Below are 13,547 nucleotides of genomic sequence, written 5' to 3'. Positions count from 1 at the left end.
TTGTTGATTTCTACAAGCATGACCAGTGATGACTGAGGCTTACAGTAGTTGGGAATACTAGCTTGGGAAGCATGCAGAGATTCATAAATACTCTGTTAGTCTTGAACACTGAGCACAGGCAGCAAAGATGGAAAAGGAGGAGAGGGAGATTGAATTATGCCAATAAAACCCTCCAGCTGGAAAACCCCGAGGAGTGTATAGAGATTGCTTGAAGTTGGAAATGAGTTAATTAAAAGATATACTGGAAGTAATGAGATTAGATAATGAAGGGATGAGTTCATCTCATTTTTTATATATGAAAAAGAAAAAAATAGGCAAGTAGGTAAAGGAAGAAAGGAGCACTTCTAGAAGGGGCTGGGATCAGCCTGTATATACTCCATTCCAGTAGCAAGGCCCTGCTAGGCCTGAAGAATCACAATGATGCCAAGAGGTGCCCACTGGAGATCGTCCTGACAACATCCTCTACTTGGATAAGGACCAAAAAGCACACAGTTCTCCCATTTCCATTGCATTCAATGCAATGAAATGCATTTCTCTCAGTCACACACTCAAATTTTCAGCTGAGTTGAGACCAACAGCACTGCAGCCAGGAGAGAAAGGCAGTTTTGCCCAGTCTGGGAAAGGAAGAGAGCTGACCAGGCCCCACACAGTTAACTGGGGAAGTGAGCCAGTAACCAGAGTGATAGCTGGTGAGGTTTGACCTGCCAGCTCAAAGCATCCATCTATGACTGACCATCTGTGTTTGATCCTACAAGCACAGAGCACTTTATTTTCCTCAAATCTGTCGTTCTTTCACCCCCTCTTCCCTTTATGCTTGCCTATGACTGGCCACAAGCAGGGAAAGCAGCACCTCAGAAGAATAGTGGCCTCTTGCTTGATGATGCTGTTTGACCAGGTGAGTATATCTACCCACCAGCATTCAGGGCTGAACAGGATTACTCCATAGAATCATAGAATCACAGAATCATAGAATCTCAGAACCACAGAATTACAGAATAGCTTAGGTTGGAAAGGATCTTAAAGATCATCAAGCTCCAACCCCCCTGCTGTGGAAGAGTTGCCACCCACTAGGCTGCTCAGAGCTCCATTCAACCTGATCTTGAATGCCTCCATGGATGGAGCATACCTCAGTAGGTTTGGCTACCAAAAGTGTTCAGCCTACAAACCAAAATGACGTTGTTGTGAAGCATGATGTGTCTTACTATTAATTTTTATTTGGTGTAATCCAGCCATCACATGACTGAACTTTGGAAAGGCTTCCTTACTGCAGTTGACTGATGGTAGTCAAGGTTGATACAGTCTCTGGAACTGACACCCCAAGTTAGCCATGTTTGTCTGGTGTCAAACAGCAGCAAGGTCCTAATAACAGCCTAACATCTTTCAACTCATTTATTTTCTCACAGTCAACACGAGGGTCGTGTAAATAGTCAAAAAGGGAAGATCAGCTGTATTTCAGAATGAAGTAAAAACTGATAGGCAGGAGACAACTATTAAGGAGAAATGCCTGTCTCTCCCTAAAATGAGGCAGAAAACAGGACTGTATACACCAGGAACAGGGTTAGATGTGGTACAGAGTTGAAAAGATTTATCATTTTCACCCTGGAGGAAGCCTACAGAGGTTTTCAGAGAATACACAAATTTCAATCCAACTAACAATCTCAGATGCAGATCCTGTCATCCTTATTTATTTACACCACCTTCCCCGTGGGGAACTGAAGTATGGGAAAGAACCAGCTCCTTATAACTGCATCTGGCGGGACGTATTGTCAGGATATGGCACGACACAGTGCAAATACAGTGAGAGATGACAGAAAGGTCTCTAAGGGCAGAGGTAGCTTTCTTACTTGAACAGACAAAGCTGCTTGCTTTGAGCTTCGGACCATCAAATTCTGACATCTTAAATTGTATTAAACCATCTTGTTTGGAAACAAAAAGGGCAAAATGGACATGGAGGTCACTGCTGAAGAGGGCAGGAAGCTGCATTTTGAGGTGGAATACAAAGAAACAGGAAGCCGCAGAAGGCTGGAAAAGCAGAGAGGAAAGCTGGATCCATTTAACTGAGGTGATCCTACCTGATTTCAGCCCACTGTGCATTCAGAGCTCTTTGTGACACCTAGATCAAATACTGCCAACAGAAAAATGCTCTGATGAGCATTTCTCCCCTATTTCTTTGTTAGAGAAACTCCAGCTAATGAGACTTTACTGCTTAATGCACAAAGCCTGCTGTGATTGACTACACAGCCACCGGAGTTGGTAGCATTAAATTCACGGTGCTGTGCTTTGAGTTACCTTGCAGAATGAAAGACTTCATATATAAAACAAACTCTATTCATTTTTGACTCACCCTTCACTTTTCCACGGGAGATAGTATTAATATTAAATTCCATTTCTCCCCAGGAACAGTATCATTTCCATTCTGCTGACACATATCCTAGCAACACAGAATGGAGGGGGGAGAGAGAAAGGGGGAGTAGGAGAAGATAGAAAGTGCGACAGAGAGCTCTGGGAACTGATCTAAGTGTTTTGCACAACCTCAGCCATTGCACTGTTGTTTCGGTTGACCACATCTTTGCTGTTTTGCATTGCAACTGACTGTTCCGACTCTCCCAGCGAAACTCCTGCTCAGCCTTCAAAACTATCTCTGCACGGATTCATGGGACTGCTGAGAGCTAGACTGCAAATGAGTAGCATCATGCATCCTAACATCAGACAGTGGTTTTGGGAAACAGAGCGTGTCCACGCTATGAGAACTGGAGAGCAAACAGATATCTTCATGAAGGCAGAAAGATTCTAGCTAAGTCCAATCAAAATTCTTTGTAATTCAAGCAAACCAGCTTCATCTGCACTGCTAAAGTAGAGGGGAGAAGTCTCAGATAATTCTTAATGCAATGGAATTGCAATGTCCAACTGGTTTTCTTCAGGGGTTGTGGGCTGTAAAGTCTGCTAAAGAACTTGATAATCTAAAAACCGCATTTTCAGGTGTGACCCTCGAATTCCTGTAGCCTTGGACTAGATGACCTTTTAGAGTCTCTTCCAACTCAAGGGATTCTATGATTCTGTACAAATTATAGCACAAATATATTAACAAATGAACAAACAAGGCACTATCTTTCCAGTAAGTAAGATATTCATAGAAATCAGATGTTAAATCCACAACCTGAAACCTTATTACTGATAATTTCCTCGAGTCAAGAGAATGGCATATAAAGCATGGCTTACATATCTGCATGGACATTTGGAATACAGCTGTTCACAAGGACTATTTGTCAAAAAAGATCCAGCAAATAGTTCCAGGTAATGAATGTTTGGGGTATGATCACAATTAATTCATACATTATTTAAGGACAAAATGAAAAGAGGTGATGAAATCTATCAGCACTTGTAGGAGTTATGCATATACCTGTAGCAAATAGACTGCTGTTTTGTATAAATAACTTCTTTAATATTTAATATTTTATGGAGATTGTGGGTATAAAAAGCTGATCACATATTTCCTCTCGTACTATAGGATTAGCACAATAATCCTCATCAACAGCTGCCCATCACCAAAGAGAGAGAATATATATTACGTTGTATTACTAGGAAGATGAAGCAGCTTTCTGAAGTCAAGCACAGTTTTGCAGTCAGTACATAAAGAAGTTCACCTAAAAAGTGTTTCCCAATGTGTTTTTAGATGTCATTCTCTTGAGAGAATTTCTTGAGACACCTAATGTACTGAGTGACGAGGCTGAGTGGGCTTCCAACAAGCATTCCAAGAAGCTGGGCTCTTGGATCTTGGCGTTTGTGGAGCAAACTCATGAAAACCAGCCACATCACCCATCCTAAGAAAGACCTGGATTCCAGCCTGTGGTGTCTGTGAAGAATGTCCTCATTAAAATATATCCCACATCTGACAAAGAGTGAAAAACAATTTTAAGGAGTCGATATTTTTTCTGGGCCTAGCAATGGTAGGACCGTATTTGTATAGAGGAAGAATGGAGGTCATTTCAACCTTTTACTAAATATTTGGATTTTATATAAGTGCATCAGTGTAAATGTGTACTATGCGTCAGGGCTTTTTTTTCAGACACTAGGGATGATATTTGTTGTACACAAGGATGTTTGAACAGGATTTAAGAAATGGGTAGGAGCCTATGTAAATTTAATAGAGCTTGAAAAGCTTCTCAGCGTTGTCCCATAAAACATTGTTTTACTAGCAGAACTCAATACTGGCCTTATGTAAAAATACTCCCTCAGGAACAGTGTATGCAAAGTCCCCATTAGGTATTGCCCTGCAGCCAACACAAGGATGAACAGGTACCTGTTCACAACAGAAGACAAACAGAGCACACACACACAATTGCTAAAGTGATACTTCCATCCACACACCTGTCTAGCCACAGAAAACATGTTTACACACTGGTTAATGATGACAGGGCAATCAGGTTTCGTCCAGTGATGATATTTCCATGGAAGCCTCTCAGCCCCTCATTGAGGGAGGCACAGCCCCACTGCCTCTGGTGCTGAGATAGGAATTTGCCCCACGGACCCATGTGACTTCTCACATAATTGCCCAGATTAAGGGTGTGTTTCAGATTAAGGCCCTAAAACACACAGACATTTCAATTAATGTACACCAAGTATGGCGAGAAACAGATCCCACCCACCCATGTTTGAGGGAAAACACTCCCACAGCAAAAGCTGTCAGGGATAATACTGGAGGTGGTTTCATTTACCAGAGCAAAGAACCATGCTAGCAAAAGTTGGCATAATATAAATACCTCAAGGACAAAGATTTCTCCCCCAAAGAGAAGAGGAGGAAGGAATTAAAGAGGAGAACGCACATTCATAAACTGGTATCTAACTCTTTACTATTTTTTCTTAGAACCACCCCAGCTTCTTAGAAAAGGTGGTGGGTTTTAATACTAATTTAACATTTTTAATATGTCTGCATAGCTGTTTTCTATCTTTATGCCTGTATATGTATGCTTACATAAGTTTACAATTATACATGAGTATATATGAGTGTGTATGTTATATGGAAATATATTTATACATACCTGCCACTTTCTGTTTTACAGAGGTACCATTTTCATTTGTTATCTATTCCCTACACCTTCTCTATATCTCTAGCACTACGGATGTAGCTTTTCCATGCAATAGGTGTGATTTCAATTTCACAATAGGCATGCTTTCAATCTTCTTTACTCAACTGTCAATCCAGAGCCACAACAATTGAAACGAAATCACTCTAGGGTTTTTTTGTAGCATAGCGAAGGTCAAAATCTGTGCAAACTGGGACTGTCTTTGATTTGCTCTATGTAGGAGTTACTAACCAAGTGATTTCTGTTAACTCAATCTGAGGTCTATCAAAATCTCTCAATTTCTCACAGCAATGGCATTTCAGGTCTATTCTACCTTTTGTCCACAGTATTGAATGAATAGAAGTTCAACCTTCTGCTGCTGCTGGTTTCAGCCCTGCATCAATTCTGTCCTTATTTGTTGCATCCTTGCTTGTATACATTGCAGTAGCTCTGGAGGTGTTCTTTTAATTCTGCCAAAGCAACTGTGTGGCACCTTCCCTACAAGTCATCCCTGACAAATGCCAGGACTGTTTTACTTTCTGTTCACTCTCCTGCATTCTTCTCATGCGCTTCAGAGCTGATTTACTAAAACAAGAAATGTGAAAATTGGTTAAAATGAATAAATGAATGAGGAGAGAAGGTGGATAATTATCTCTTCATGTGTGCGCTAAAGCAAATGAGAAACAGGACGGTTTGCAAAGAGAAAATCTATGCTGAAAGATGGGGGGAAATCTAACAAAAAAAAAAAAAAACAATTAAATTTTGATTGGTGAGCTGAACAACATTCTGAAGTGATGCAGAGGTAATGACTTTGACATAAATGGTGTAAGCAAAGGAGCAGGAAACACATTACCAGAGTAGGCAGAAAGAAGCAAGAATAAGGTAGATTGTGAGAACCTTCTATTCTCTGGGCTGAACAGTCCCATCTTTCTCATCTCATACTGGAGATGCTTTAGTCAATTTGTTATCCCTGTGGCTCTGCTGAACTCACTCCACTACACCCGTGTTTATCTTGTACTGGAGAGCCCAGCACTATACCTAAACAGAGAATACAGTCTATTGAGATCCCTCTGAAGGGTAGCACAACCATTTGGGATGTCAACTGCTCCTCCTAGTTTTAATCATCTGTGAAGTTGAGGATGGTACAATGTCTTCTATCACAGAGGTCATTAACAAAGATCTTCGGAAGTACTGGCAGCAGTATTGACCCCAGGGACATACACTGCAGGTCTCTTGCTACACTTTTTGATCCACAATGCTTCAGGCCATGCATTTCTAAGTCCATCTCATGAGCACATTCTCCCCAGTGCAGTGAAATACATTGCTACAAGTCTCTTTCATGGGGTGGCAGATCTTTCCTGCTCCCAGCTTCCACCAGCATTTAAGTACCACACTGACCACCACCTTCTCTTTACAGGTCACAGGCAGCAGGACCAGCAGGTCTCCTGACAATGACCCATCTGTTTCTTTTTCTCCTTTTTGGAGCCTTAGCTCTCTCTGGCTCAGAAGGTGAGTTTAACGTGATTCAGCTGTATGTCTGATCTTGTTATATATATATATATGTGTGTGTGTGTATATAAAATCTGCCTCCTTGCTTCAGCTTTTGGCCTCTGTTGTCAGAACAGGCTTATTTCACAGTCATTAAAGAAGAAGAGCTGAGGTGTTTTTCTAAATGTAAAATGAGTTAATGTCATCTCGACCTTTTCAGAAAAGTACTGAGGAAAAAACAGAAGTTAGAGACACTCTGCATGTGACCTTGCCACAGTGCAAGCTTCTCTCTTGCAAAGCTCTGCAAACTGTCATTAGCTCCCGTGATTTATCTGTCCAGACCAGGTCCTGTGGTTTATCTGACCCTCTCACTCAAACCCAGAAGCCAATCTTTCCATGGCAGGGACTCCCTGCGCAGGGATGGGTTACTTTGGAGGTCACAGAGAATGCCAAGAGAAGGTGGAGACTTCCCCTGAGTGTTGCTGAAGTTCTACATAAGAAGCAATGTACAACTGCTAGCCAAGTCAGAGACAATTGTGCAATCAGCTTGGCTTGGCTAGGCTTTGGTGGCATGACCATGACACTATATCAGGGCAGAAGACACTGTTTTTTGTCCTGTTCTGTCTTAGAGGATAAAGACTTGCAATATGCTAGATATTCCTGTTGAGAAGGCATGAGCAGCACCTTAGCCAGCCTCACAGACTGGGCTGGCCAGAAAAGCAAAAGCACTCAGAGAGAGCTGGAACAGTAATGTTGTGAATCTCCCTTCAGGAAGCAGAAAAGAGGGTATGGGAGGAAAATATTTATCATACCTTCTCCCTCCTTTTTTGTTTTTTTGTGGTTTTTTTTTTTTTTTTTTTTTCTGGTCTGGACTAGTGCCAAGCACATCTGCCCAAAGAGAGGGGAAATGTGGTTTCCACAAGATGAAACTTTGAATGGATACAAGTAGTTTCTAAGGAGACCTGCTCTATAATTGTAGAGGAAATTACAAGCTGAATCATCTGTGGTCTGGGGAGAGAAATCAATGATATTTTGTAACTTGAACCCAACTCTGCTGACTACTTACCAATAAGGAAAGTGGAAAGAAATCAATTCCAAGAACTTTCAACAAAATCCATCTTAATTCAGGTCTGACAGATGTATTTTGTTCTCCTCTGAAGCAATGTGATGAACCAGCCTGAAATCCCTATTACTTTTACAGAGATAGGCTCTCCCCAGCAAAGAGAGACTAATACACTCCAATTCAAGCCAGTCAAGCCACATGCTGATGACTCTTGGAAATCCACAGAGTCTTGCACACCTTTCAGAACTGGCCTGCTGAACCTGCTGCTGTGTTTCCAGGGGACAGATCCACAAATGTGATGCATTGCACCACACAGTGGAACAGATTGCTAAAGTACTGCTGCACCCGCTGGACCCTGTAATGACAACAGGAAGTTAATTCTGTATATAACCTAAATGGCATTTGAATCCTAAATTAGTGCTCTTTGTGTACTAATATTTTACATTTATTGTTAAAAAAAAAATAAAAAAAAAATAAAAAAAAAATTAAAAATCAGGAAATAATGATAAAAAGTGTCCGGATGCCTTTCACTTTGTAGTTTCACTTCACTGAACATCCCTGTGAGATGCTGAACTCAGCTTAGTTGATTCAAGATATTATAGGGAAATAATACTTTCTTTTCTGGAAAGATGAGTGAGACTTTTGAGTTTATTCTTTGTTTTTTTTTTCAGGTGCTGGCAACTCCACAGCCAAGCATCGCAATGCTCGGTTCTTGTTTAATTTTTTTGGTGGAGTTAAGCCTGAAAATAACGTAATTCCTAGGCCACCTCAAGAAGACCCGCCTGCAAAGAAGATCTGTACAAACCTATGCCAGAAAGGCTGGATTAGTTACAGAGGCCACTGTTACATGCTTATTCAAGAGAGAATGACATGGCTGGAAGCTGAGGTACTGGGTTGCTCAAAACAGGAGTGTTTATTATTTCTTCCCTTTTTTTCTCACATTTACCTTTCTTGTGCCTAACTCTTTTTCCTTCCCTTTCTGCTGCTTCTGTCATGTACCAGTGTTGACCAAAGGTGCCTGATACTCATTTCAGTGCTCTTGATGAGACAGGTTGTACTATGCTTCATAAAATAACATATTTCCACAGTTAACAACATCCTGCTTGGAACATAGACATAGAGTTGCTGTTTCTCCTCTTTTCCTGTATCGCTGTTGAGTTGAGATTGGGGTCTATTTTCCACATGCTTTAAAATGAAGAATCTGTAATCATAGAATGATAAATGTTGGAAAAGACCTCTACTATCTAGTCCAGCCATCCACTTACTGCCCACTACATCCCTCAATACCATATCTACACATTTCTTGAAGATCTCCAGGAGTGGTGAGTCCACCACTTACCTGGGCAGTCTGGGAATAAATACACCAGTGAAGAGAAGCTGTGGGGATTCCTTGGGGTTGTTGATTGTAAGAGGACACCAAACTGATGAGTTACAGTTGAAACATTTCTCCCTCTGCTTCCCTTGTGGCACACAGCACCATCCCTACTGGGTCTGGCCTTCAACTGTGATTCATCAAACCCTTTTTCCACTTTGTGATGCTTCCTAAAATACATTCTGACTTCATTTTGCTGCATGCTCAGAAGAAATCAAGTGAGCCCTATAATTTTAAACCCTGCACCTGATGCTGTATTTCTGAAGACTAAAACAAACATTTCCATAAAAGTTTACCTTGGCATGTCATATTCCTCTTAAGCCCTGTCTACAAGAGTCTATGAAATTTAAATGCCTCAGGATGGAGAGTTTTCCCCTGAGCCTAAATACCAATTACAGTGGTCTTGCTTCAAGGTGCAGAGGAAAGTATCATTCTTTATCAAATGCAAATCAAGCTCTTGGAGTTGAGTTTAGAGAAAGTCGAGAATGGAGCAGCGTTCCTGCCTACTCCATTTCCCATCTGGCTGGAGGGATGAGGAAGAAAGGTAGTAAATAGAGTCCATTTGGACCAGGTGCCCTGAAATTTCCCTTTCTTCTCATCAGTCTTTTTGCATTTATTTTCATTGTACAGTGCATTTTGCCCAAGTGTAGCTATCAAAAGTACAGAGGTACCTATGCTGTGTTGCTCAGTAAATTCTGTCCAGTGATAGCCACTTGAATCCATATCCTTTCAGTTTCTTTCTTGCAGTTTGGAGACACCTCCTGATTTCCACTGACAGTACAGAAAGCCCATACAACTGGTTGCACTATAGACGCTACTCACTCAGTTTCCGTTGTCCTTTTCTTTCACTGAGCATCTCTTCTCCCCGTTCCTCTCTTTTTCTATCTTATCTTTGATTTTTCATTATTTGAAACTGCAAACTTTCAATGGATTTCCCTGTCACTTCAAATTTCCACTCCTCTTAGATTTCCCTTTCTTGGACTTTCTCTTATTGCCTGCCTCTTTCCATCTCCTCATCATTCTTTCTACATTTTTTTTCTTTGCCCACTTTTTATTCAGAAAGCTTGTCATGAAAAAGCTGAAGCCATTTTATATTTCCCATGTTTAACTCTCTCTACCGTACAGAAAACATGTTCGGCTAAAATTATAGGAGGTCACCTAACCAGCATCACCAGTGCAGAACAGAATGAATTCCTACGGAGGCTTTCTGAGGTACAACAGACTACCCAGTTCTGGACAGGGGGAACTTACCAAAAGGCAAGTATGCCAGGACCAGAAATGAAAATGAACAACAGTCAAAAGAACTTTAGGACTCAACTGATAAACCTATTATTAAAAAAAAACAACAAGCTTTTGTTTTCAAGTGGAGATCTTCCCTTTGTTGCCATACAAAATAATTTCAGTCTCATCAAAACTAAGAGAAGTATTCAATATTACTGTTATATTCTTTCAATGGTTTCGGAAAAAAAATAGGAGCTGGAAGGAAAAAGGTTGAAGGGATAAACTCTCATTAACATCATATTCCAGTTAAATTCCCCCTGAAGGAGAGCTGAGGTACAAACCTCAAAGAAGAGGATGGATGGTGGGTAATAATTTCTCTATTTAATCTCAGTTTAGCAGCATACCTGGTCAGTAGACTCAACTTGGTTCTATAGATGGATACATCCATTCAGATTATTATAATGGATTTGTTCTGAATGTCCTCTTGCCAGTATTCCAGCCAATGAATCTACCAGTGCTCTTGCTGGTATGATGAATTTGAAATTAGCATTTTAGAATGGTAAAAGCAAGTGAATTTCTGACTTTTAAGAGCCTTTTAGAAGCTAAAACTCGATTCTGTAAGTTTCAGCATGTAACAGGGTGCATGAGTGACCAGTGTGTCCATCCCAAGCATCTCAACACCTGAATGTCACCTACCTGCAATGAATTACTCATGAGTGCTATTGTCTGTTCTGAATAACAAATATATTCAAGAAAATTACAATTTATTTGAGCACAATTCACGAACAGAGGATGAGGTGAAATTAATCTAATGCGGAATTGAAAATGAATTATTCATGCTGTTCTACAGAACAATGATATCCCCACAAGCAATAACTCTTTTGACAACCGTATGGAGGAAAGTCCCCACTCAGTCCATTTTCCATATCAGTAAATATGTAACTGTACCAAACAACTTTCAGAATTGAAAAGCAACCTGAAGTTCCCATTAGATTTCTGAAGTTTTTCTTTTTTTGACTGCAGGGTTCGTCACTGAGATGGAGTGATGGATCTTTGATAACCTTTGTCCAGAGGCCTCTGACATCCATTTTCAATGCTGTTGGAGGACTAATTAACAGTCTGCTTAACTTTAAACTTTGTCTGATGGTCAATATTGGAGGTAAGGAAAACCTGGGATGGTTTATGATTCCTGTAGTTTACTTTGATCTTGAACTTCTGACATTTCAAGGGGATAACTCTTTCCAGGATAAGAAAGAGAAAGCACCATCTTATTAAAATGTTGCTCAAACCTTCAATGTATGTACTATGGATTTCCGGAGACCAAGCTGAGATTGAATGATTTCATCTCAGGAGTGAAATGGTTCTCTATCACATCTAATATTCCTTTGTGATTGCTCTTTGTTTCCAGGAGGGGCTTATTGGGACAGCTCCCCCTGCAGCCAGAGGCTACCATTCATCTGCACTTACAAACAAAGCCTGGAACGCCGTTAACCTATCACTGAACCACTGATGAAACCCAACTGGCTGTCACAGCATTTGGAGTTGAGTTCACCTGAAGTACTTTAGTGCAGAAAAATCTTTTGCATGGAAAAATCAAGGTCTTATACTAAAAAAGAAGAGGTATTGTAGCAAGTGACATTTCTGTTCTGTTTGCATTATTATGGTGATTTTCCTGCAGACTATCTTTATAATGATCTTATTAAAATAAATCCTGATTTTATTTGAATGCTTGATGAAATCAGCGTACCGTTTAGCTTTTCCACAGGGTGTTCAAGAATATTCATAAGAGCTCTTTAATTATTAAATAATTACCAATCATGCATTAAAACTTTATTCATTTCACCATTTAATCATGCCAAGTAATACATTTTAAATCCGAGATATTTTTTCCTTTCTTTGTGTCAGATAGATCCAAGTAAAATAAATTGAATATTTTTAATATTTCAGTAGATAAATTGCTAGTTCAAGAAACAGGGATAGTCATAAGATGAGGCCAAGATCACAGGGAGAAGTCATGAGTGTACCACTGGGCCCAGGAGGTGATGCATCACTCTGTAGACTGGATAGGATGACACCCCATTAAATGAAACAAAAGCTTGCTCTCATAGTTAGGGTTTTCTAAGTTCTCAATATGATCTATCACTAGATAGTTTCCTGGCGGAGAAGAACTTGGGGGTCCCGGTGGGCAAGAAACTGGACATGAGAAAGCAGTGTGCACTTGCAGCCCAGCAGGCCAACTGTGTTCTAGGCTGCGTGAAAAAAGGGGTGGCCAGCAGGGAGGGGGAGGTGATTGTTCCCCTCTACTCAGCTCTTGTGAGGCCCCATCTGCAGTACTGCATCCAGGCCTGGGGACTCCAGCACGGGAAGTATGGGGAGCTCTTGGAGCAGGTCCAGAGGGAGGGCCACTAAGATGATCAGAGGGCTGGAGCACCTCTCCTATGAGGAAAGGTTGAGGGAACTAGGCTTGTTTGGCTTGGAGAAGAGAAGGCTCTGGGGAGACAATAACACAGCCTGATCTGCATTCAGTGAGTCACTGACAAACTGACTTAAACAGAAGCCATTACTTCAGTTAAGTTCCTAATGAATGTTTCTTCACACCAGAGGAGCTTTATCACAGTTAGCAATACCTCACAATTTAGCCTATCAGTAGACAAGGTCAGCAGAAATAGCAAGGCCTTAAACAATGAACTTGAGTCTTCCCCCTAGAATGAACATCTATTGGTCTTAAATCACTTTCTAAAAGGGAGCAACTTCTTTCAGCCAGGCTGTCTCCTCTGAGAACATGTTTCAGCAACAACTATCCAGTACTTGTGGGTATCAAAGGGTTCAAAAAGAAAAGCTCCTGGGGTAGGATTTTTCATGCCAGTACCATAAAGCACTTAAATGCTTTCAGAAATATGACCCACAGATAGACTTGTAAACCTGAAAATTTTCCCACATCCTATTTATGTATGAACAAAAAGCTTCTATTTTCAGACAACAAACTGAGCATCCTCCCTGAGCTGTACATGTTTGGGAATACTATTTATTAATTCGTTTTTAAAAAGCAATTAATTATTGTGTTCCCAAGCTGATATGAAGGAATCTGTCTATATGCCATGACCATGAATTAGAATAATTTCATTTCTTATTTATATTATGGTGATACCTAGAGGCCAGAAGAAGGAAGGAAGCTCTCCAGGAAGGTTTCCAGGAAGGCATGCACTGAAAATTTATGGCTTTATTTATGAAAAAAGAGCATTAAGGCTGATAAAGGAGAAATGTTCTAACAAAGATGTGAGACAATTCGTCATTCGTGTTTTCTGAACTGGCTTATGAAGCTGATGACCCTCTTCTGAAC

The 13,547-nt window shown here is 40.6% G+C and overlaps 1 protein-coding gene across 1 annotated transcript; it reads left to right on the top strand.

Moving 5' to 3' along the window:
• Nucleotides 1–4,643: 4,643 nt before the first annotated feature.
• Nucleotides 4,644–12,057, top strand: LOC107308114 (snaclec bitiscetin subunit beta-like). The gene is made up of 6 exons (XM_015851737.1): nt 4,644–4,835; nt 6,481–6,572; nt 8,286–8,500; nt 10,112–10,243; nt 11,231–11,366; nt 11,616–12,057. Exons 2-6 carry the CDS (start codon nt 6,515–6,517, stop codon nt 11,696–11,698), a joined length of 624 nt encoding a protein of 207 aa, XP_015707223.1. The 5' UTR covers nt 4,644–4,835; nt 6,481–6,514; the 3' UTR covers nt 11,699–12,057.
• Nucleotides 12,058–13,547: the final 1,490 nt, after the last annotated feature.

Source organism: Coturnix japonica, chromosome 1 (assembly GCF_001577835.2).
Source record: "Coturnix japonica isolate 7356 chromosome 1, Coturnix japonica 2.1, whole genome shotgun sequence".
NCBI classification, from domain to species: domain Eukaryota; kingdom Metazoa; phylum Chordata; class Aves; order Galliformes; family Phasianidae; genus Coturnix; species Coturnix japonica.
This window is presented reverse-complemented; position numbering and strand designations above follow the sequence as displayed.